Source organism: Ochlerotatus camptorhynchus, unplaced genomic scaffold (genome assembly GCF_037179485.1).
Source record: "Ochlerotatus camptorhynchus isolate MF236.1 unplaced genomic scaffold, CSIRO-AGI_Acam_v1.1 ptg000307l, whole genome shotgun sequence".
NCBI lineage: Eukaryota > Metazoa > Arthropoda > Insecta > Diptera > Culicidae > Ochlerotatus > Ochlerotatus camptorhynchus.
Window position 1 is genome coordinate 1,109,070 of NW_027040795.1, and position 26,869 is coordinate 1,135,938.

The 26,869-nt window shown below is 38.6% G+C and overlaps 2 protein-coding genes across 2 annotated transcripts in view; both read left to right on the plus strand.

The window, feature by feature from the left end:
- Positions 1 to 3,447: 3,447 nt before the first annotated feature.
- Positions 3,448 to 5,533, plus strand: LOC135707313 (protein I'm not dead yet-like). The gene is made up of 6 exons (XM_065229115.1): positions 3,448 to 3,972; positions 4,029 to 4,096; positions 4,159 to 4,614; positions 4,672 to 4,769; positions 4,833 to 5,113; positions 5,179 to 5,533. Exons 1-6 carry the CDS (start codon positions 3,457 to 3,459, stop codon positions 5,494 to 5,496), a joined length of 1,737 nt encoding a protein of 578 aa, XP_065085187.1. The 5' UTR covers positions 3,448 to 3,456; the 3' UTR covers positions 5,497 to 5,533.
- A 345-nt stretch (positions 5,534 to 5,878) lies between these two features.
- The window catches only part of LOC135707277 (protein I'm not dead yet-like), a 53,771-nt gene continuing 32,780 nt past the window's right edge, over positions 5,879 to 26,869 (plus strand). Inside the window, exon 1 of the mRNA XM_065229072.1 lies at positions 5,879 to 6,039. The gene's annotated coding sequence lies outside the window, so the exon portion shown is untranslated. The remainder of the gene's footprint in view (positions 6,040 to 26,869) is intronic.

Below are 26,869 nucleotides of genomic sequence, written 5' to 3' on the forward strand. Positions count from 1 at the left end.
ACTTTGTACTACCTATATTTAACACAGGATGTCAGTCCTTCAAGAAATATCCCCAATCGTGTAGTCTTCTCCGATTTCGGCAATTCAGTGAATTTTGATTTATCTATGACGCAGCGCCTCTCGTAAACTTGAAGCTCCTTGTTCTGTGTATGTGGCTGAACTGGCAGCAATTCACTACACTTTGGAAACTATTGCTTCACTTATTCCAGACCACTACTTTATTTTTACGGATAGTCTTAGTTCTGTCGAGGCTATCCGTTCCATTAGGCCGGTAAGGCACTTCTCGTATTTTCTCTTGAAAGTACGAGAGCTGCTTAGTGCTTTATCCGTGTGCTCTTCCATTATCACCTTCGCGTGGGTCCCTTCGCATTGCTCAATTTTTCGGCAATGAGAAGGCGGATTCACTTGCGAAGGTGGGCGCCATTTATGATCGACAAATCGCCAATAGTGATGTTTTCTCTATTTATCGTCAGCAGTCGCTCGTTAGCTGGCAACATCAATGGAGTGAAGGGAGCTTGGGACGATGGCATGGTTCAAAGGGTTGGACTTGAGTCGAGACTTCATACGCGTGATGTCTCGTCTCATGTCCAATCACTATTGTCTAAACGCTCACTTGTTCCGTGTGGGGTTGGGAGACAGCAATCTCTGTGAATGTGGACAAGGTTACCAGGACGCTGATCACATCCTTTGGTCTTGTGCGGAGTATCGTGGAGTCAGAACACATTTGTATGATTCCCTTCGGGCTCGAGGTAGACAACCCAATGTTCCAGTTCGAGATATCTTGGCTGGGCGCGATTTGGAATATATGTAACTCATATATGAATTTTTTAAATTCATTAACCTTAGGTTGTAGATAGTTTGTTTTCTTAATTTGGTATATTTGTCAAGATGAATGTGTTTGCGAGAAAGTGTGTGTGTGTATATTAGACTGATGCAAAATTTGACTTTTTCGCTCCACAGTGCTTAAATGGTTTCAAATCGGGTCTTGATTAGCCCCCAAAAGTTACAACTCATTTAGTTAGAAACAGACTTCGCACAAACCATTTGAAGTTTACATGTAAATTACTATGGGAAATCAACTTTTTGTTCATTGTCTTCTAGCCTTTTTCCATAATTAGCTGCAAAACAGCTCGATAGCTATTCTTATAGAAAATTTTCTCAGCTACAACTTTGCTCAAGATCGTTTCTATGTAAAACGAGACAGGAAAAAGTTATTAATTATTTAAGAGATTAGTAAACTTATGACATGATCAAGCAGCTGCTCTGTAGGCAACACTGTATTTTGCAGTGTGACATAGTAGCCATAATTTTTGTGTCCTATTCAACGCCCCAGAAACACCAATGTTGCCTGCTGAGCAGTTGATTGAGCATGATCATAAGACATCAGCGCATTGAACCATTGATAACTTTCGATCCTTGCATTTAATCAAAAAGTGGTCTTCAGCAAAGTTGTAGCTGGGAAAATTTCCTAGAAGCAAAATTAAAGGCTTTTGAAGAAGATCGATATGGTGAATTATTAGATAGACATGAACAAAAATTTTGGTTTTACCATAGTAATTCCCATACAAACTTCAAATGGATTGTGCCATCTCAGTTTCTCACCAAATGGGTTCAAATTTTGAGAGGTTAGTCAGGATCCGATTTGGAATCGTTTAAGTATTGTGGAGCGAAAATTTCAAATTTTGCATCACTATAGTGTATATACATTCGTTCTGTAGTATTCATGTTCATCTCATGTTGAAATGACCAGTTCTTTAGATTTAAGTAAGTGGTTTAGAAATAGTTACTACATTAAAACAAATAAAATTCGTAATCCTCTCAACCTTTCCCCATCCTTAAATTGTAAAACTCCCTAACCTCGAGACGAACGCGAGTAATCGGTTAAACCCCCTTAACTCTAGTTTTAAGATTCTTATTGTTGAAGAAAAAGAATATCTCGGCTCTGTAAAATTTATTCGACTGAGCCTGTACAAATAAACAAATTACAAAAATAAACGTTTTTAGTTTTTGCTCATAAACTGCAATTACAATATACATATTTTTGAAAAATTGTAACGGCGCAAAGTCCTACTGGGAATGTAAAAATGCAAAAGAAGAACTGTTCTGCATTTCTTATAGTTATGTACCATTATTTGTGATATTGAAATATTATTGAAAGCATTCAGTGTGGCCTACAATTCAGCAAGTTGTAAATTCAGTACAGAATGTTTTCCATTATATGCTACTTTTTCTTGTTTAGAAAGCAATAGGGTTAACTACCCCATTCCCGGCCTATTAAGCACAACCCGTACCTAGTTTTTCTTAATCTAGCGCAGTTTAGCATCAAACGGAATGTTATTATTACTGATGGTTTCCTAATTTATTTACCTTTTCGTACGTACCGTAAGATTTGATAAAGAGAAACCAATCGTTGACATATTGTCAAAAGTCTAACACTGCTTCTTGACGCCAACCACGGTCTACGGATTCTAATCTCGGCCTAACGCATTGAAACGCCATTGAAACATCAATGTATTCACTTCGGCCTATCGGATGAAGATAAAAATTGATTCGGTCGAGTGTTTCTTTTGATTTTGGGAATTATGGGTGCAAACCTTCATATCACGCGTTCTCATTGACTTCGTTCGGTAGCTTATTAATTAAAGTATCGTACCAAACGCATAATTAACTTGTTAACTCTGGAATCATGGATTTATTCTTCTGTTTTTCTGCTCGATAGGCCCAAAATGAGCGAATAGGCCGAAGTAGTTCTCTACCATACTGAAAAGGCAAACAAATCCATTGCCTATCATACCGGAGGAAATCGAACCCTCACCTTCCAGTACGCTATTTTTAGTGGCAACTCTTCCGTGTTCATAGCCAGTTCCGAATTGTTTCCTGAAGTAGATTCCTTCAATCATGATTTTTATGCTTGAATAACACCTGGCATAAGAAATTCAAATTAGGGCCACACATATAAAAATGCAATCCATAATACTTCGGCAACTTCAATAGGCATCGAACTGAGATTGATTGTTACTAATGATCAGTTCTATTGTATATAATAAAACCTAGCAAGTCCGGAGTTATTTGAGATTTGGGCTAGGATTTGGGCGTAATTTCTTATGTAATCAAACACTTCAATCGTGGATTTTTCGCGAATAAAAGCTCAATCTCGTAAATCATTCCTCTACTTGATTGTGATATTAGTTTCCGAGTTTGAGCATTTATTCGCGTGAAATTGGCGATTGAAGTGTTTGTTTACAAAAGCAATTACGCCCAAATCACAAATCACTCCGGCACTGGCTCTGGCCTCAATCCAATCGGGGCACAAAATGTCATGTGAAGTAAATTCTATCATTAAATCTAGTAAGTGACTAGCAGGCGTAGGCGTTGATCGCATATGCACGTGGGAGCTCAATACCGATTGTGACAGATTGCCATTCATCTCGAAACAAACCAGATCAGTTTTGAACAATGGAAGATCCAACATCGGAAAGAATTAGCTGCAGCGGCCGCATTGGACGATTTTTCACCCTTTACTGGCGCGTGCTAGTGCTCATCATTACCCCTTGCCTGGCAGCCCTAGTGTTTCTTCTGGACACCACCCCCTCTCATCGATGCATGTTCGTTGTGTTGATCATGGCCGCGTACTGGATCTTCGAAGCACTTCCACTGCCCATAACGTCCATGCTTCCGGTGGTGCTCTTTCCACTTTTGGGCATTTTGGAAACCGATCGCACCTGCATGATGTACATGAGGGAGACGTTGCTGATGTTTATGGGTGGACTCTTTCTGGCCCTGGCGATCGAGCACTGTAATTTGCACAAACGGATTGCACTGAAAGTGATCTGCTCGATTGGCTGCAGTCAGCGAAAGTTGAATTTCGGATTGTTGACGGTGACGATGTTTGTGTCGATGTGGATCTCCAACACTGCTACGGTTGCGATGATGTGCCCGATCATGAAAGCTGTCCTGGAGGAATTGGAATCGGTATTCGGTGATGAAGTTCGTGAGTTTGTGTTTTTCATTGATTAGGATTATTTCAGCAAAGTTTATGTCAAATGTATCTCAAGCCCATATCTGACAGCAAGGAGGAAGATAAGCAAAGCCACGAGTAATTTATAATTCAGCGCAAGGAAAACCTTTTTCAAACAAATCTTATCATTCTACTAATAGGTTGCCGATTCCAAGTAGAATAACAATTTGCTACTTCACGGGAGCGGCCTATGCGGCCAGTATCGGAGGTTGTGGCACATTGCTTGGTTCGGGAACTAACCTCACCTTCAAAGGAATCTACGAGAGTCGCTTCCCGGAAGGGAATCCGATCGACTTTTTCCGATTCACAATCTACAACATACCGGGAATGCTACTGGGAACCTTCTTCGTTTGGTTTTACCTGCAGGTGGTTTACATGGGAATGTTCAGACCTACTAGCACAGCCGCCCGGGAATCATCCATCAGCAAGGAAGGACAGGCTATCGCACATGGCGTCATTATGAATCGTTACGGCGAGCTGGGACCGATAACGTCTCATGAGATAAGTGTAGCCGCACTGTTCCTCGTATCGATTGTACTGTTCTTTTCCAGACAGCCTGGCTTCACAACCGGGTGGGCCGATTTGCTACCAGAGAAGTAAGATTAATGTGGTTTCATTGATACTTTTAAATTTCATAACTGAACTTTCTTAAGGAAAATTCAAGATGCAACTCCTGCCATACTCACAGTGTTGGCCCTTTTTGTTTTCCCGGAAAATTGGAATTGGTTGAATTTCTTCAAAATCAATCCATGTAAGTATCACGGTTATTATTGAATCATATAACTTAAAATGCTTGACTGTTTATTAATTTTAGCGTCCTTACCCACGGCACCATCACCAAGCCTCATATCTTGGAAATTCATCAACGATAAGACGCCGTGGAGTTTGATTTTCCTACTTGGTGGTGGGTTTGCTCTGGCTGAAGGTGGTCGCGTTTCCGGAATGTCTGCAATGATCGGTCAGGCTCTGTCAGGGCTCAAGAATTTGCCACTGCTCCTACTGCTATTCATCGTTTGTTTGACCGTTCACGTATTGACGGAGTTTGCCTCGAACGTTGCCATTTGCAACATTGTTCTACCCGTTTTGGCAGAGATGGTAATGTTCCTATGATGTCAATCGAATAACAATACCCCATTAAACTTTTCAATCATTCGATACAGTCCCTAGCGATGGAACTTCACCCCTTGTATCTGATGCTTCCGGTAGCCTTATCGTGCAGTTATTCCTTCATGATGCCTGTTGGAACTCCTCCGTTGGCTCTCGTAGCTGGATTGAGCCACATTCGTACCAAGGATCTGATAAAGGCTGGTGTCGGTGTCAAGATTATAATGTTGCTAATTATCTGTGGTATATTCCCAATCTACGGACCCATCGTTTACCCTGAAATCAAGAGCTTCCCAGGTTGGGCTAGACCAATGATGAACACCAGCGAGTCGCCTTCCCACAATGCTTCAATTCTCAGGCTGTTGACCGAATGATTGAGTGAGCAGTGTCATGTTTTCATACAGTTGTATACACTATCAGTAGAGTAAACTATTAATTTACAAAAGATTACGTCCATGAATAGACTAGTTGGACTTGATCTAATTCCAAGTCCATTGAAGAGTGTAATACAAATATGTATCGCCCTTCTAATCGGTCCCATCCCTGATAACCAGAGAAAGTGCGACCAAGCGTATCATATCCAATAGAACCGGCTGCCTGCCTCTCCGACCGCACCTAACCAGACGGTCATAATCGTGTGTTGTTACCTAGAATACGTTAATGGCGGTAGGCCGCAGTGACGACGGTGGCGGTGGCGCGGTTACCCTTTCGCGTAATTTGAAGAATTGCTCTGACACTTATGCTCGCTTTGTTGAGTTTGCGATGAATGAGCTGGGCTGAGACCTGACTGACTGACTGACTGACTGCAGAGCGGGTTGCTGTTCGATTCTGTCGAATTAGTACCGACCGAGCGGTGGAGAAGCAAGAACGTTGAACGGGCGCGAAAACCGGATTCGGAAAGTGCAGTATCGAAAAAGGTGCTAATTTGGAAGTGATAAGTTAGCAATGAAGTGGTTAGCATTCTTAGGCACGAATATTTTGAACATTCTTTGAAATGGATTGAAATCTTTTGATCATGATTCAGAAACGAGTTGGACAGAGCTCATTCTTAGGAGTGTTCAAATCGCGGCAATTTGGCTGAAGGCAGCAAGTTTTGTTTGTGACGCTTTTATGTAAAATTGACGTGAAACACGAAAAACATTTAAAACTACCATTCCAAAGTGATAAAACAACGTGAGGATTCATTTGGATTGCAAACAGGTGCCAAAACTTACTGCAGATTGAGAGTTTGAATGGTGCACAGTTAATTGAGGCAAAGTGATCTTCGGATACATTGAATTGAATTTCAACGGATCAAACACACTTGACATCAAAATCTGTTCTTGGTTAAATATAAATACATTGCAGTAACAATTCAGAAAACTGAAAATACGAAATAGTTCACCGAGATTCAGATCTTTCCTTCAGATAAATTTCGATAAAAGAAATTATTTACCAAGCTTCGACAACAGTAATCACTGGTCTAATTGAAGAAACCTGTAACTGCCGAAATCTGCAAAACAAATTTACGAACTTAACTTTGCCGAAAATATTAAAATATCTGTTCAAACGAAAATGGACATATTAATTTGCCTAGACTACGTAAAATAACTATCAGAACGAATGCATGTCAAGTGAAAGTGGTAGTCAAGCTACAAAGTGTTAAGAATGTTGAAATAGAGGACGTTTATCAACCAAACCGGGAGAAATTTTTGCGTGCTCTGGTTTCAGTTAGTAGTGGTCTGCAGCAGTGCATCGTTGTTCAGAGAAATCCCGTTGCATGAGTTTTTTTCAGAGGAAAATTACATTCACTACGACAAGTTCTGAATATGATTGAAAGCCATTTTTAGAGCCTAATTCTTCGTAGCTTGATAAAAAAGAGAAAGTAAACTAATAAAAAAAACGGCCGTGATTAAAAAAAAAACCCCCGGCAAATGGTGAAGACTATTCATACAGTGGGGAAAATTTAGCTTTGCCGATCTCACGGTATTACCAAGATGTTTGCCGAAGGCTCGGTTGTTGGATTTTCAGCACTTTTTGTTTTGCCGCGCTCATCGAAAAAATTCATTGAAATCAGCCCATTTAAAGAAAATCGAAAAAAAAACCCACCAAGTAGTTGATTTCCTCATTGAGCCGACTCTTTCCCGATGAATTGAAATATCAAATTTTACAATGATGATTTCGAGGGATACTGCTCAACCTTTCATACAGCTGCATTTCTCCAGAGATTAATCTTGTCAATGAGCGTATCTGAATACATGGATCTTGAATCTAACCATAAATGAGTCGCGAAGGCCAAAACAATAAAATCTGTTTACTGCAGGATAAAGGCATTCAGAATTGTTTGGTTAACTGATTTGAATTAAAGTTGTTGGCAATCATAACCAGCTAATAAAAATAAATTTACATCAGCTGGATGAAAATTGACGTTTTTTGCTTGCTCTTGATTATTTAGAAATTTTATAATTTTCCATTACCTAGAAACCTTTGTAAAGTCCAAGACCTGGACAAATCTCGAAACCTCTGTCCCAGCATAAAGGTCATGTTTGTGAGTCAGCGATCTTATTTTTTTTTTGAGACCGAAGTCTACAATATTTTGAAGTGCGTGATCTAACACATTTTTCAAGTATTCAGAAATTTTCCAAAAGATATATAAAAAACATGAAAATTAGTTTTATCATTATATGACACATTCTACGTCACAGCAAAAGTATAGTAAATAGGAAATTTATTTCTTAACTCGTTATCAGCGAAAAAGGTCGATAGGTAGAAATTCGGAAGCAATTTGAGAGTTCTGTTTGTGAGGTGCTCTGTCGATGTCCATGTAGTACAAGCAAATCCTTATCCTGGACACAAGCTCTTACTCTTTAGTTAACTCTGCTGTCAGTCATTTGTGGGCGTGAAAAGGACCGATGGGTTGGAAGCTTGGAAGCCAGTTTAGAGCAATGATGTGGAAACTTGTCCTCGATGTCCTTGGACATGATAGTGGTGCGGAAATTAACATCAATAGCGGCGCCGATGGTGTAGTGGTAAGCGTGATTACCTCTCACCCCATCAGGCCTGGGTTCAATCCCAGTCGGCGCCGCCGGGATGTTCTGAGGCATAACATCTTTGATCACGCCTTCTTTCGGAAGGGAAGTAAAGCCGGTGGTCCCCGGTTCATGAGTTGATGGGTCGATAGGTAGGGTCCAGATGTGGGAGCTGCCTCTCTGGCGTCGATAAAGGGTGTCCACGATGAAATTGCCACACACAAAATTGATTCGCAAAATTCGAGTTTTCATTCGATTGCCATCAAATTTTCAGGGATTGAGAAATAACTATTAAACTTCATTTTACCATTTTACTCGTATTTTATTTACAGTTCATACGCAAATGCCCGCACCTTGGCCTTAACCCCGGCCATAAGATTCTGCACAACCTGTGAATCAACCGTTTTTTGCATGTAAACCCATACTTTCTTCAGTTCCTCGACTGTCTTCACTACCTTAGGTCGTTTAAGAAGGTGCTGCTTCATAATCGCCCAGTACTTCTCGATGGGGCGGAGCTCCGGAGTGTTGGGAGGGTTGAACATTTTCGGCACGAAATTGACCTTATTGTCCGCATACCACTTCAGCACGTCCTTGGAGTAGTGGCATGAGGCCAAATCCGGCCAGAAGATTGTTGGGACGTTGTGGGCCTTTAGGAGAGGAAGCAGCCGCTTCTGGAGGCACTCTTTTATGTACACCTGTCCGTTCATCGTGTCCTGGGTCACGAAAGGTGCACTCCGCTTCCCGCACGTGCAGATGGCTTGCCAAACCAGGAATTTCTTCGCAAATTTGGACATCTTCTGAGTGCGGACATGCTCCGGAACGCTGAACTTATCCTTGGCCGTGAAAAACAGGTTGCCGGGGATCTGTTTGAAGTCGGCCTTCACATATGTTTCGTCGTCCATGATGCAGCATTCAACTTTCGTCAGCATGTTGAGGTACAACTTCCTGGCACGGGTTTTGGCGGACTTGTTCTGCTTCTCGTCGCGATTAGGGGCCTTTTGTACCTTGAACGTTCGAAGCCCCCCAACAAACAATTTTAGCTACAGATTAGCTTAAACAGCCAAAATTTGCCTTATGCAGCTAATTTTTGCCTGTATAAGCTAAGCTGCAGCTAAAATTGTTTGTTGGGCCAGCCTTAGTTTTGGCCTTCTGGACAAAACTTCGGCTTAGGTGCAGCTTCTTAGCCACATCCCTAACGGAGGCGTTCGGATTTCGGTTGAAGGCCCCAACTACGCGGTTGTGATTTTTGGTGTTGTACGGAATACTTTTTCCTTCACTTCTGGCCTTCCGATCGGTGGTCAATCGTTCCTCGAACCACTTAATCACTCGCGACACCGTGGAATTCGCGATTCCCAACGTTTTAGCGATGGAACGATGCGAGAGATCCTTGTTCTTGTGATGAATGCGCAAGATTTTATCACGCACGAGCTATTCTTTCGACTCCATTTCCGCGAGTTTTGATCACAGGACTTTAAAACTTGCAGGATGTAAATAATGCACTATGAACTAAATCCACCCAAATTTTCATTAAATTCTACCCAACGGTTAAAAAGTTAGAGCAATTTCATAGTGTGGCAATTTCATCGTGGACACCCTTTTAGCATTGGTGCTCAGCACGGAAAACAATATCGACGGAAAACAAACCAAAGAAAAAAAAAAGAAAACACACCAATCACAGAATTTGAGAATACTGGGCGGTACCTACGTTTATGCTTTATGATACAAATTTTAAGACTCTTTTTTTGGCAAAATTTTCTTAATAGGAGGTGCTTAAAATTTGCAACAAAAGGCATAAAGATAGGTACGGTCTGGCATGCTAAGTGCTCGGAATCAATATTCAGCGACTGTGTTAGGGAAATCACTTTTCCCATCACGGAAACGCCTTGTTTTCTGATGTCAAGATTATGTATTTTTGTGCAGTAAACTTTTGGTTTATTCAATAGATAAAAAAGCGGAAATTGATTGGATGAATTTCTTTGCTAAATAATTTCCAATCGCGAGATATTCGCGATCAATCATATAAATTCAAGATATTTTTCCTTTTCCAGCGTCCTGGAGAAAACCTTACGAAGTTTTTCTAGTTATTTGACATGGTCATGTGGTATTCGGTCATTGCGAGAATTTTCATGTACCACTTCAATACTTGACGCATTTGATCACAAACGTTTGGTTGCTGGGTACATTATCAGTTTCAAATGTTACGTGAGTATTATTCATGTGTTCATTTTTAGTAAACAGGGCCCCGCTGTTGTGTCACTTTTTGTCGAGTGAGTGAACTCAAATCCATCCGTGCACTCGTCTATGAGGCATGTAACAAAAAGTGTGTTGGTGAGTTCTTTGGCTTGAATGTTCCCAAAAAGTTCAGTATTTCGCTATAAGCAAATGCAAAACAAACAAATTTATTGACAGATTTGGGTAAATTTTGACCTGTTTAATGCTACTGGAAGGTATGCTGGTCACAAATGCCGTGCATAACTGATTTTCTGCGCAAGTGATGTGTATAAACGCGAATAACCACGAGATCCAGTGATTATAGCAAAGCTTGCCATACAGAAACCATCACAGTTCAGGGCCACTACAACTTTCTACAAAAGAGTTGAGTTATGAAATTCACTTAATTTCTAAATAATATCCGAAACAAAAATCTAGAAAATTGAACAAAAATTTCGTAGTCCTACGTCAACAATGCGGTCGTGTCTTGTACACCACCCTCCAACTTTTTCATCTATCGGTCTATCGGTACAACAGGTACCTATTGCAAACTCAGATAGCCTAATCAGCACCAGAGCGGTATTACCAAACCGGGAGTGGCGGTATCGGTTTCCGGTCCGGTCGAGGGAATCTTTTAAGTTGGAATTTTTCTTGACTGCGCTAGACATGCCACACACAGGCTTCCGGAGATCTCACGCGTACACAAATGCGACAGCGAGTTGTGAGACAGGGCGTCGCATGACTCTCAAATCCATGGTTTGCTACATTAATTGTACAAAAGAGAGACCAGAACGATGCGCGCGACAAGCTACACGCTCTCAACAAATTCAAGCGTTTCAATTTTTTTTGTCTCACGCATTGCTCTCTCAATGCGACGCATGTATTCAATCACATGCGACTGTTTCATTGCAACATCTCTATGCGCTCTCTCAGGGCGCCATCGCCGTGCGCTGTTTCGCATGCCTTGACTCTCGCGTTCCCATCATATGTGATGTTGTCGGGTGACGAGAGAAGGGACTGGAAGCGTTTGTTCACAGAAGACTTGTGTGCCCTTTTCAAATGGGGTGAAGTTTTTAAATGGTTCCAGAAATATCTTCTAGTATAGATTCAAGCAGACTCAACACATGGTTCCAGAGTTATACTGGAATCACCGTAAGATCACAACTCATGAACCTAGGAAGACGCAATTGCTTGTCGAAAGGATGCTAAAGGAAGGTAAAGGAAGACTACGTGAGCGATGGATGGCAACCTTACGGTAGTTGGGATCAGGGATGGAAAATCATTTACATTCATTTCGTGCATTCATTTACATTCATTTGTCTGTAACTTTTTCCATCAGCAGAATACCGTAAAATGATGTATGAAGCTTTTGTAGCTTTTGATATTAACTACAAATTTTGTAAATAATTAAAATCTGAATCTCTTATGCATGACGAACTAGAGCTGCCAGAACATGTTATTGTTTTTCAGTGAATGCAATTTACATTCACTGAAAAACAATGGTGGGTTCTTATCGCTCTGATTCATCATGCATAAGATATACCGATTTGAGTCATTTACAAAAGATGTAGGGGAAATGTTGGCTTCGGCAATACCTTAACCTATTATCGTCATGGGGGTAAACAAAGTCCTAGAGCACTCAAATTTGGCCAATAGTTGCTCTGAAACACAATGTATCCACATGCCAAAATTGAGCTCTCAAGGACGTTGTTTACCCCCCTGACGATAATAGGTTAAGGTATTGCCGAAGCCAACTTTTCCCCTAGCTAATATCAAAACCTTCAAAAGCTTCAAACACTATTTTACGGAATTCTGTTAATGAAAAAAGTTAGAGGCATATTGTAAATGAATGCACGAAATGAATGAAAATGATTTCCCATCCCTGGTTGGGATACCGTTAGCATATTAGCACCCCAAATAATACCGGAAGATCTTTGGAACTATGTGTCCTTCTACAAGTCCTTATGCGGAAATCTTCTGAAATACACTTTTTGGAAGCCTCTGAAGCTTTCAGCCCATTTGGTGGAAAAATAAACAAGTTATTGCGCATTTGCACCAATTTAGACTCAGAATCCCTCAGAATACTTTTACTCAGACCAGTAAAAATATAAATGGCCGATTTTGAATGTAAAATAGCACTACATTTTACTTTACAATATCATATAGTCGGCGTTAAGTCAGAAGCGACTAAGTAGCAAAATAAAAACAAAAAATGAGTTAATGATATCATAAGATCAAGAATTCCCTCAGCTATATTTCACTTTTTCAGCTAGATTTGAAAAATTAGAGTAGCAAGAGAAAACGCTCAAACGATTGGTCCCATTACATAAGACACAATATTGATCAGCCAACTTTAAATTCGTTTTTCTCGAAATCAAAAAAAAAATTCACAGTTCGGTCTGACTTGACCGATCATATCAACACGCTAGTAATGATAGAACCATAGAGGTAACTCTAAGACTAGAAGGTCCCGAAATAACGTGTTCAACTTTTTGGATCAGCTCTGGTACTCTCTTCGGTCCCAAGCTAATCGATTCACCCCTCAAAACATAGGAAAATCCAATAACCCCTCACTTTATCTGTCAAACTTTCATAGCGAATCAAAACAAACATTGCGTAGTACTAGAATTTTGACTAGAATGGGGTGCGTTAATCGTTTGCTTGGGACCAATAGGCTAGTCAAGTAGTGAGCCAATTTAAAATCGTTAGTTTCGTATTGATTGTTGAGTGTACTTTGCTGCAAAAACGTTGGTGGTGGCTTCTTATTATATACACACAAGTCTACACTTAAAAATTAACCAAGTTTCACATGTTGTAAATTTGTTCTGTTATGATCAATTGAGTTGAAATTTTGACTCAAAGCTTGCTTTTCCATTGACCTTTGTCCGATCAGCTATGCACAAATTTTAATTTTATTGTCACCTTCCAGCAGGTGCTTAAAACAATTTGGTATTTCTTACACGTGAAGCTCCAAATATTTGTGTTAAACTTGGCTAGTTTGTATGAAAACGACCTTTGTCCGATCAACTTAGCACCCCAGTTGTGTACGTAGGTACGAAATGCTGGATTAAGGTTAATGTAATAAATTAAGGAAAAAGTTGTGTAATATCTGTATTACGGATTGTTGCTAAGCTTCTTGCTTCAGGAATTGTATTGATTACCTGTCAATCAACAAACTTACTACGGCAGCAACTGAATTCTTCAGATGTATTAGCGCTCACAGGATAGTTCATATCAGCCACCATGATGCTGAATTGAAACAATCAATTTGCGACGACAGATTTCTAAATAGTCCTAGTATTAGTACCGTGGACCCTCGGTGAAATTAAAAAAAGCATATGTATTAACGAGCAAATAAACCACAACTTGATTGTACATTTCGCTTACCAAAGCCACATCTCTTCCTTCGTTCGTTATGAATGGGCTATTTTTCAAGTTAATCCTTTAATCAACGAAAATTGCCGTTAGGAAAACTTTGTTGGTCATAACCATCCGACACCTCTTCTCCATGTGAGATAAGAGTGTAGTAGCTAGGTACCTTTCCATCGTTTTCAAAACAAAACAACACTTTTCCCACATAAAGAACACGAGTTGGTCTTCCAGTTGAGTTTGTTATTTCGATGTCGCATTGAAACGTCGCTTAGCGACGTCTCATTGCGAAAAGCGCATGAGCTTCGGCTCACGCGACGTCGCATGATACTCGTTCTCATGAAACGCATACATCCGGAAATGTGCTGTGCTTACAAAACAGTGCGACACACAGACATTATGAGAATGTGAGATGCGACAAAACTGAAGAGAGAGAAACAGAGTGCTACAAATCTCTTGCGCATGAGACTGCTATGACCAAGGTTGCAAAGACTCATCTCAGCTAAAATAATGTTTTTCGGAATAATAAAACCAAAAGATGGTATGATGGCATGTTTTACTTGTAACTTACAAGACGAGGTTACAAAGTATGCGTTGGAAACATAAAACCTGTAAATTTTGCTTTCTATGAGTCACAATCAGCGATTTGCTGATCGCTGAGTGAGTTTGTGAAAAATCGCTGATTGTGACTCTCATGAAGTGAAATAAACAGGTTTAATATGTCAAACACATTCTTTGCAACCTCTTCTTGTATCCTACCAATTCAAAATTTGATCATGGCATCTAATTATTTCATAATTTAGAAAAAAACATTGTTTTAGCTGATATGAGTCTTTGCAACCTTGGCTATGACTATGAGACTATTCGTATTGCGTCTCGCATACGGTAGCGCACGCACTGGAAGCCTGCCCACACAATCTATAAATTCATGCGTTGGTTGACATAGAAAACTTTCAATTAGGGTAGATATCTACTTCGGCCTAATCGCCCATTTTGGGCCTATCGAGCAGAAAACTTCAAATAAATCCATGATTTCAGAGTTAACACCTCAATTATGCGTTTGGTACGATACTTTAGTTAATAAGCTACCGAACGAAGTCAATGAGAACGCGTGGTATGAAGGTTTGCACATATTATTCCCAAAAACAAAAGAAACGCTCCGACCGAATCAATTTTTATCTTCATCGTATAGGCCGAAGTGAATTCATTGGCGTTTCAATTGCGTTTCAATGTGTTAGGCCGAGTTTAAAATCCGTAGGCCGAGTTTGGCGTCAAGAAGCAGTGTTGGACTTTTGACAATATCTCAACGATTAGTTTCTCGTTTTCAAATCTTACGGTACATACGGAAAGGTAAATATATTTGGGAGCCATCAGTAATAATAACATTCCGTTTGGTGCTAAACTGAACTAGATTAAGAAAGACTAAGTGCGGGTTATGCTTAATAGGCCGGAAATGGGGTAGTTAACCCTATTAATTATGAAAATGCATTTAGAACCCTACGTTGAGAGCAAGAAAAAACACTCGCTACAGAAGCGTCAAAATCCTAGAAGAAGAGGAACCTATGGTAAACTTACCAGTCCATATTTTTGTGAAACCAATTTGATTCGTCAGAAATTTGTTTTGGTTTAGCTTTTCCACCCATTTCCCATGTCTATCTAGATAGATCATATCACATTCAATATTGACACCCAGACTTTTTTTAACCGTTGATTACCGCAGCTCTAAATAACATCACTTTGTTCATCCAAATGTGTTATAAATCTACTCAAATACATTCAACTGTGCCATTATAAAAAGCCTATCGAATGTAATAAATCGGTTCAGTTATCTTCTGTCTGCTGCCTAAGAAGATACGTTGTAAAGTAGTCACTTCGCACCAGATCTACAGCGCACAAGTCTAATAGAAGAGAGCGTGTTAAATCCACGTCTAGTTCTTTGTATTTGCAAGGGTCAAGGTTAGCTCCAAATTTGAATGTACTTGCATTGTTTGTGTTTGGGTTTAATTCATTCCAAGTATCAAGGTATCAGGTAGTTTGTAAAACGGAGCCTAGCTTGCAATCAATGTTTCGTTCAAAGACCCAGAGGGTCAAGTGACTGTAAAATGTGAATAAGTGAACCCTTTCGAAATTTCAACCCAATCGGATGCTCGGTTCAAGAGATATGAACACAAAATAGGTATTTTGGATTTTAGCATCTACGTCAATAGTACCAAATTACGAGTCATTCCATTGTGATCAAACTGCCTGAGGAAAACAATCCACGCAGTTTTAATGAATAGTGCAAGATGTTGAGTGGAATAAACAATAGTGCCAGTTCTTGAAATATATGGAACAATGTTATCAAAAGCCGAATGTTGATGTTTTTGGATCTTCTGTGTGGACATAACCACTACGACCATTATGTTAATATATTGTGATGATGCTTTGTATCTACCTGGCTGAACATAGATCAGCACGACCAGCAGGTAGCAAGACAAGCTGAAAAATGAAGAAAGGGAAGGGATTTCGAAGAACGACTGTTTGGCAGTGCTGTGGTTGTGGGTAGTCTCGGGTAGTCGACGACTACTTAGCTGCAAACCGAGAAAGGTTTACAAAATAGGTCAAATACAGCAATCCAATTAGAGCAAAATCTCACCGCAAATGTTAAATATTAAAAATACACTGCACTCAAGTCAGTCCCCTCGAACACTTGCGCCCCCAATTAACAAGTTCGACGAAAAGTTTGAAAAAACATTAAATAAGAAAAAACTAGCGTCTGATATTCATGTTCAGGTAAATTTAAAAATCAGTAAATTTGAAATGGCAAGCGCTCCTGGTAGACAAGTTCAGAGAAAAATTATCAAAATCGTAAAATTCGAAATGTGTTGCGCCCCTGATAAAACACGTTCTGAAAAACATTTAAAAAGGATATATGTATTTGAAATGACTTGCGCCCCTGGTAAGCATGCCTAAAATGATTAAAACCGTTCAATTTAAAGAGGATAGCGCCCCAAATATAAATGTTCTGGGAAATTTTAAAAAAATGTTAGATATGGAAAACATTAAAAGAATTTAAAATATCTGCATCCCTGATATATGTAAATGTTCAGGGAATTTAATAAAAAATGCTCCTTGGGTATACATGCGCAGTTAAAAATTTATGAAAATAGTTAAATTTGAAGTGCCTTGCGTTCATGCTAAACATGATGAGAGAAACATTTAAAAACATACGTTAATGTGAAATAACTAAGGTCCCTGGTAGACAAGTTAACGGAAAAATAAAAATAAAATTAAAATATTTTGCGCTTCTGGTAAACATGATCCAGGATAAATTGAAACATAATGTTAAATTTTAAATGGCTTGCGCTCCTTTGGTTATATGATCAAGGAAACAAATGTATAATGTTAGCGCTCCTGGTAGACATGTTCAGGGGAAAAAATCTTCTTAAAAATTGATTAAAAATAAACTTTAAATTTGTAGTAGTTACTAACGTTCAGGAAGATTTTTTTTTAAATATTAAGTTTAAAATGGCTTTAACCTTTGACAAAATATTAAATTTGAAATGGCTTGCACCCCTGATAAACATTTTACGGGAATAATCAATAAAAAATGGTACAATTGAAGTGGCCTGTGCCCCTGATCGGAAAAAAGTTAAATAATACCACTAAACTGTTAAAAAGTTCATCGGATTGAGGTTAACCACTAATGGTGCAAATCCTTATTGGCGGACACAAGTTGGTGCTACTTAGATAGCAATTTTGACATGATGGTGCTTTCAAAATTCTTTCGCGGTGAGGTATGGGAGAGTAGTTTGAATTCATAAGAAAAGATCGACATCACTTCGGAAAGCACTGAATCTTAAAACTTAAGAAAATAATTGAATCACTTCATAAAAATTAGGAATCACTTCGGAAAGTACTTAATCATTTCAAAGAGCACTGAATAACTAATGAAAAGTTCGAATCACTTCAAAAAAGTTTGGACTCACTTCGGAAGTGCTAAATCACTTCAGAAATGTTTTCCAATCACTTCGGAAACTACTGAATCAATTAGGAATGTATTGTATCACTTTAGAAATGTTCGAAATCACTTCAAAAAGTCCAGAATAACTTCAGAAATGTTGACATCACTTCACAAAGTACTGAATAGCTTCAAAATATTCGAAATCATTTTGGAAAGTACTGAATCATTGCGGAAAGTTCACTTTGAAAATAATTAACTCACTTAGGAATGCACTGAATCACTTCAGAAATGTTCGGAATCACTTTGGAAAAGTTCATGATCACTTTGGAAAGTACTGAATTATTTCAGAAAGCACTGAATCACTTCGAAAAGTGTTGAACCACTTCAGAAAATTTTGGATTTACATTGGGAAGTCCTGAATTATCCCAGATAGTTTGTAATCATTTCCGCAAGAACGGAATCACTTCGAAAATAATTTAATTAGTTAGGAATGCGCTGAATCACTTCAGAAACGTTTGGAATCACTTCGGAAAGCACTGAATCATTTCCGAAAGTACTGAATCACTTCAGAAATAATTGAATCACTTTGAACAGGTTGAAATCAATTCTGAAAGTAATGAATAACTTCAGAAAAGCTTTGTAATTCTTCGGATAGTGTCGAATGACTCCCTTTCGAAAATACTTAAACTTTCCAGAAAGTTTGCAATCGCTTTCGTAAAAACTAAAAAAATCTGGAAAGAACTGATCAACTTTACAAAACTTCTTATAGTACTGTATCAATTCTCTCAAGTTTACAATCACTTCTTCAAGAGCTGAATAACTTTGTTATAACTTCAGAAAGGGTTGGAATCCCTTCAGATAATGTTTAATCACTTCAAAAAAATCGGGATCACTTTGGGGAGCACAGAATTATTCAAAAAAAAAGTTCAAAATCTTTTCTGAAAGTACTGAAACACTTAAGAAAATCCCGGAATTAGTTTGAAAAGGACTGAATTACTGCAGAAAAACTCGAGGAAAAACTTCAGAAAGTACTGAATCACTTCAAATAGCACAGACATAATTGAGCATGAGAATGATTAGTCGCTCGTGGTTGCTACTTCGTTATTACCAGATCACCTGACAGAAAAGAAAAAACAAATTGCGTTGGACTAAAGACTGGAACGCGCAAAAATTGGTCGACAAAAATATCGTTTCTTTCAGTCAAAATTCATATCACAAAAATCTTCTTATTTTTCATATGGTAGTTCAATTCATATATTTAAAGGAAAAAATATTCGTTTATTCTTTTGGTTTGCCAAATCCGAACTGCCGTGCCTTTCGCTTAAACCCTACCATTAAATTTTGCACAGTGGTCTCATCGACCTTATTCGCCGCCGAACACCAGTTAGATTTAAACTGCTGCTCGTTTTCCATGGCTTTATTATTTTTTTTTTTAGATTCAGTTTGACCAAGGCCCAATAATGTTCGATAGGGTGGAGTTCTGGGCTGCTGGGAGGGTTGTGGTGTTTGGGTACCACAACTACGTTGTTCGCATCGTACCACTCTATTGCCTTTTCCCATAGTGGCAGCTTGCCAAGTCCGGCCAGAACAGCACAGGTCTATTATGTGGCTTTAGGAATGGTAGCAGCCGCTTTTTCAGACAATCCTGGTCGTAGATCTCTTGATTGATGGTTCACGTGCATATGGCCTGCCAGACGAGATATTTTTTCGCGAACTTCGATAGTTTGATGGTTTTGAAGATTTCAGCCACCTTCCCTTTTTCTGATGCGGTATAAAACTTCTGTCCCGGAAGCTGCACATCCAGCAATTTTGCCAACTTGGCGTGTGAGAACGTCGGATTCTCTTGCTGCTTGAGCAAAATTTTGACACGATCCGATCCTCTTGCGTGGACGTCATTTTGAAAACTGGCGAGCAAACGGTGAAAACTCATCATAGCAACCATTATATATACACTCAACTTCCAAATGCAGCATTTCAGGTTTCTTTTATTCATTTTTAACAGAAATACACCAATTTGAAGTTGACCAATTTTTGCGCGTTTCAGACTTTAGCATACATCTGCAATGTTTAAAAACTGGTGATCTCATACTCGATAGGCAATTACAGCGCTGGCCGTTTCCAAATATAAGTCAATTAGACCGTCAAAAACCGAGAGATCCTCCTCACTTACACGAATTTTTCAATTGTTTTGCAACAGGATTCACTTAAGGGAGTATTCATTAATATCGCTAAGCCACGCAATTGTGACACATCGAAAAAGATCTCGATTTTGGCAACATAGAAGTACAGTCAGCTCTCCACTACACGATGTCCACTAATTTGATATCGACTTATATAACCATGATAAAAATGAGTGTCATGGCTACTACGATAGCAACTTTGCATGAGATTGTTATTCTATAACTCGATAATTATTAAACTCGAGTTGTAGAGAGTGCACTGTAGTTACGTTTACAAAAACGAGTTCTGTCTATACTGACATTACATTACATTACATTAGTAAAGTTTGGAATCCCTTTGGAAAAGTTAAGAATACCTTCAGGAAGTACTGAATAAATAACTTGAGAAAAGCTTAGAATCGCTTTGGAAAGTACTGGACCATTTCAGAAAAAAATAGCTCGTTCAGAATAACTTCAAACGTCCAAATGTCCACGTACGGGCGAGGTTTGAACAAGTTCAACGTGTACTGTACGTGTAACGTGTACATGCAGACACTGGAAATGATCGTGCGTATGCGCCAACAGGAGCAATTGGGTCATATTACGGGTGTCACTACACGGTGATAAGGAAGTAATACTCAGAATAAGAGTCGTGATTGCCGTACAAATCAAATGGGAATCACTTCACCGTGACGACAAGTGACAAGTTTTCACCGTGAAGTGACATCCGTAATAAGCCCCATTGTCTCGCTAAAGACTAATAGTTATCACTACCACTGGAACCACCGTACTGCTTTAAATTTTCTATGGCAGACGTTTCCGGCCTTCATTCAAATCAGTGTCAACATTTCAAAGGGGCGTAATTGCTTTTGTAAACATTGGCTTTAGCCGTCGATATCTCGCAAGTAAATGCTCACCCCTCCAAATTAGCAATGCTATCTGGTAGATGAAACATTCCTCTGCCTGTGTCTCTGTGGTGTCATTAACTTTCATGAGTGAGCTTTTTTCCATGAGAAATCGACGGCTAAATCCATTGTTTACAAATGTAATTACGCCCCTTTGAAATGTTGGCACTGAAATCAACACATTTAAAGAAAAAACTCGAACCGTCACTCACGAAGTGTCAAACATAACAACAGCAGGAACTGAGAAGTTGTTCACAATGGGACAGATATGCGTACATTTTTCAACTCGTCAGAGAAATTCGCAGCATAAGTGTCACAGAAAATTTTGTAACGGAAAAATTTCTTTTTATGCAAAATTTTGACAAACTTTCTATGGAATAGTTGTAGTACGTCAGTTTTTCGAAGCACAACCAAATTTTTCCGTGAAATTTCACGATAGCAGCAAAACGTCTGTTCAATCTTTAACTGCAGTTTTCTCATTTTTGTGTTTTGTAACATGGGGCAGTTAGGCTTCCACCGGCATTGTAGTGAGGCCTGAAAGTGTATTCCTGGTCTAATAGAATTCTAAGATCCACATTCCAGCACAGAATTCGATATCGTGTATTTGCAAGCAATTGATTTCCTTTTCGTTGTGGATGGAAATTACATCGTATTTGTGAATATTGAGGGTAACTACATTTGATAAATTCTTGTGGTTCAACACTTTTAACCAACACCACCCACACTGGGACACCGGAAATATTGGAATCTACCTCAAACTGCGAGTTGACAATCTTAACAACTTTTAGGTTGCCTCTCACCCCAAAAGGCCTTAGTCCCAGTCAGTGCCACCGGGATTTTCTGAGGCATAAAATCTCTGATCACGGATCAATTGATGGGCCGATAGGTGGTAGGACCAAGGTGTGGAAACTGCCTCTCCAAGTAACAGAATAGCCCACTAAATCGCATTTTTGGAATATAAGGCTAATATGTGGCTAATACAAAGCTTAACATGCCCTTTGTAAGCCGTGTATCAGCCTTATATTGCAAAAAGGCGAATTAGCGGGCTTGTTGGTTACTTGGGTCCTTGGCGCCGGCAGCATTGGTAATCAGTTCGGAAAACAAGATCGACGGAAAACAAATCATGGAAAAAAAACTGTTAGGTATGTCCTGAAGCAATTGATCAATGAATCAATGAAAATGCTGAGGTTTTGACAGAACTATGCTGTGGCTATCACAGTATTTTAAATTTGATCGTCCATATACAGTAGCGCCAAAAGCATGCTGTGGTGGGTTCAAAACTTGACCATCTAAATTGATCCTTTCATTGGAAACATCTAATCATTCAAACGTGCTGTGCAAACTAGAAAATATAGCCCACCGGAGTCCATGTTGTGGAGGCAGAGTGATATAAATTCAGTGAAGTTTGTGTTCTTTGACCTTTTGGGGTAATTGCCATGGTTAGTTGAACTCGAAGAGCTCTTTTGAGAGAACTGCATTGGCTTTATTCATCACCGATGTCTCGTAAGGGCGAATCAATCGCCAAGCCATTCTCGGACAGATCGATTTGAATGAACGGCCACGTGCACTAAGGAATGATACTGAATGAGTGTCGTTCCCCCTGTTTCGGAAGGAATTCTTTTAGATTTATTGCCAAAAGACTGCAAGAAATCCCTGAAAAAAAAATCTCAACTGTTTTTGGTGCTTAGCTTATCTTAAAGATAACTCGTCCAGCTCAAACCTTTATAGGGGTAAAAGGTGGGACCATCATCATCATTATGAAGTATGACATTTTTCCAGGATTACACAAAATTTCTTAATCCTGAAAATGATTTTGATTGTAAAAATGGGGAATTCGCCTTGCCTCTCTACCCTCTCTGGCTCCCCTGCGATTTAAATTTAAATGGAATCCATTCAATGGAAAGTTTTTAAGCAGAAAGTCTTTGAATTCACCCCTTTGAATTGTCGTCATTGGCAAGAGCCGTTTTCGTAATCCCCACACGCCGTCACTGGCGAGATGATCGAGAAGTGGAAGTTGTGTTTATGACTAGTAGTATAACTTGTACCCGGTGCTGGCACAGTCACGTGCCGAAGATGATAGGTTCCCGGACCTAGACCTCCAGGAAGTCGAAAAGGAAATCGACTGAAATATAATTAATTCACTGGTGATCCTCAAATAGCAGCATAATATTAAAAAACCGTTACCACGGATCAGATTTCCGTGACTTGGCAGGTTTTGCATAAATGTTGCGAATACAATGTGGCCGGGGACACACCTCATTTGTGCACCGATTCGATACGACACAATCGGTCGAGACCAGCTGTGGCATATTACTGGCCGGTTCATAATGCTGATTAAGCAGATGTGGTGTAAGTCGGTCAAGTTTCTGTCAGAAATTGATACGTCAATATTAATCAGCTCTGAAAAACTGTTTACATCATTCTTTTAATTTAATCATGCTGATAACCACTTTTGTGAACGACAGGCAGGAGCAGATGGTTTCCGTACAAACTGACACGCTTGGTCAAGATGAAGACGGGAAGATGATGTGCGTTGTTCGAGTATCGGGTACACTCGTGAACCCCTTCGAATCTTATTTAATTTTGGACTGAATTTTACATTTGATGAAAGAAAAAAAATAAACATTGAAGCTTATTTGAAAGAAACCATGAACTACTAGAAAGTTTTTTCGCTGAATGTCTAGAGTTCACTTTGTTGATTATTCATGATCTCTTTATCGCTGGAAATACTTGTGAATATTGGAGGTAGATAGAAGGGTGAACGAAGAGGCGGATTCCTAAGCTTTTTTACATCTATCTCGTCATGAAGCATCTGAAAATTGTTGATGGAATTTATGTCTGTTACTGTTACGAGTTCGTTTTTTTTGCTAAGCTGGTTAAGACGTTATATTTAATTATCTTAGAGATAAATCATAGGCCACGAATGGTGCTATCCTTGCGAAAAATACAATATTTTGTACTTCATATTTTTCTTTATCGCCTATATTGAATTCACCGTCTCTAGCATTCGAAATCGTTACTCTATCAGGGTAAATTTCTGCTTGCATTGAATTCCATAATCACAATAACATAATTAGACAATTTCTCTATTTGCCCCTGAGTTTTAGGTTTGGAAAATGATTCTGAATCCAGAATATTTTTTAGACAATCAAACTGATTTTAATTTTCATTTTAAGGCATTAAGTTTTAGTACAATAGCTTAATTTCAAATTTGAAATTTTGATGTCCAATTATACCAGTGATAATAGAGCAAGCATCATGAAATTACTTCATGTTTTAAAAGGTGTATAGTTCGAAGTTCCATATATGTTATGTGCTTGATACATAAATCCTTGTTTTGCTATTAGTCAGGTATTGAAATATTGCTTATCCATCATTTATTATAATAACTAAATAATTTATTAGATTTTTATTCTTACAAGAGTTTTGAGATATTCTTTTTAGTATTGTACCTTTTATGTCAGGCTCGTCAATATCATATTTAGGCAATGTTGCAAATTTTCGCCTCAATGAAAACTCAGTACCAGTATTTGAGAGATACAACTCACAATGTTCATTTTCCAACCAGGCTCTCACTACGAATAGGACAGATGCAATAACAAAAATCTCGACTACTTTTTCGAAGGGACGTATCAGTTTTTGTAAACAATGCATTTGATCGTCGATTTGGCGTAACTGGTAGTTCGCTCACGCATACTAACAAAACCATCAGATAGGGGAAATTTTCCCCTACCTGATAGTGGTGATAGTATGCGTGAGCGAGCTACCAGTTACGCCAAATCGACGATCAAATGCATTGTTTACAAAAGCTGATACGTCCCTTCGAAAAAGTAGTCGAGAAATATTCCGATTTAACTCAGCGGGAGAACAGACAAATGCTGAGAATGTGTTCATCTAACCAGACTTTCTCTCTCTCAGTCATTGAGCTAAGTCGTTCTGATTCACCATGCTTCTAACTTGAGGTCTGAGTCAGAGTGTGTTGATAGCAGCGTTGCCAGTATTCCAGATTTATCTGGATTTTCCAGATTTTTAGTCGTCTTGCCAGATACACAGACAAACCACGTATATTTCCAGATTTTTTAAATATGTTCCAGATTTTCCCAGATTTTTTAAACAGGTTGCTTTAAAAATATCACTGAAATTAATTTACCCTCTTATAAAAAATACAAAGCCAAACTTACTACTTTAATTATTAAAGGTTATCAACGTTGGACATTATTGGAATTTTAAGGTTATTCTGAAAATAGTTCACAGTTAAGTGTGCGGCGAATTCTTTGTGAAATCAAAGGAGAATTTCAAGCTACTTTGGAGTAGAATTACATGCACCTTTGTGGGTTTCGGGTTCATGTGGCGTCACCCATCATTTATGCGTATTGTGAGGGTCACGAATGAGGGTTCGATTCCCGCTCCAGCCGTTGCAAATTTTGGCAACCTGAAAATTTCCCTACTGGTCTAATGGGTGTGGTGTGTTGTCCGTTGTCTAGTGTTAAATATTCAGTCTGTGCAACCTGATTTGATGATTTTAGCAATGCCAACAAGTTATTTGCTTTATATTATTTATTTAAACAGGTAATTGATAACCATTCTAGTACTTTAAATAAACTCCAGATGATCATACCAACAATCAATACGAAACTAACGATTTTAAATTGGCTCACCACTTTAGTAGCCTATTGGTCCCAAGCAAACGATTGACGTACTCTATTCTAGTTGAAATTCTATTACTACACTATGTTTGTTTTGATTCGCTATGAAAGTTTGACAGATAACATCAGGGGTGTGTGGATTCATGCAGAACATGCAGGGGTGAGTGAAATAGCTTGGGACTGCTTGGGACCGTTGTTCTGGTACTGAGTGAGCCAAAAATAATAATGATTTTCTTCGGGACCCAGTGGTCTTAGAGTTACCTCTATGATCATGCTGACCTATTTTTACGGGAGATTGGCAAATCACTTTGATTATAATAGCATTATGTTAAAATGAGGATTTTTTGGAGCATTCCAGATTTTTCCAGATTTTATATTTTACCTGGTCCAGATTTTTCTGAAAATGACCTGGCAACGCTGGTTGATAGAGACAAATTGAATCAGAGTGAGTCTACCTGTTCGTTAAAGCAGATGTACCTGGGTACGTTGATAAAGGGGCAAGGGAAATAAAACAACTTTATAGTAAGCGTGCAAAGGGGCGACTGTTGAACCTGAAAATAGATTCAGTATAATGTCGGGGTTGCCACATTTTTGCAATAAACGCACAATACATGGATGAGAATGAGAATGTTGAAATTATTCATTTGGGTAAGTACAGAAACAATTATTTTTAAAACTGAAAAAGAAATATAAAATAATCTATTGTGATTTGCATTACAAATTATGTAACGTATGTGGGGAAAGGGTGATTTTTCGTTACTTATTATTACATAGGGGGCGGGAAATATAGGGCCAGATGGAACAAGAGTGCCACCGAAATGAAAACTATTTTTATGTAAACTTTCGGAGGTTAAAATTCCAAAATTATTCCAGATGCTCGATTTTTTTAAAACTTGTTTATTAATGTAGGAGTGGCATTCTTTCCCTATGTAATTTTGAATATCAAGAAGTGGACTTTAAACAAATCAGTTAAATAAAGTATGCATCTATTGTTTGATCTTGATGTTCGAATTAATCAATTATAACGCCTCAGCCTCAGTACAAAAATTGGAGAAAACATATTTGGGAATTTTAACATTCATAGTTTATGATGTTCAATTATTATAAATAATTTCGATTTTCGGAAAACCAACACAACAATACATAAAAAAGCAGACAGTCTTTTTTCGTACGAAATGTAAAATCCAGCCGTTTTTATTGACTATTCGCCGCAGAACATAACGAAATAAAATTTAAATAAATGATACACGAAGTCGTTGATTTTTCAATATTTTTAATACTTTGTCATACTTTTTATCATAACTCTGATTCATAGACATTTTCTTTAACAAACAATACCGCATTTAAGTCAATGGCATCAATTTCGGTTGTACTTGTTTGAGTGATGAAATTTGATGATTTTGAACATCTTTTCAATAAATATGAAATTTATGCAGAAAAACATGTATGTTTTGAAAAACTCGTCAAAGCAGTTATTGGAGTCTCACGATGAAATGCTATCAGAAT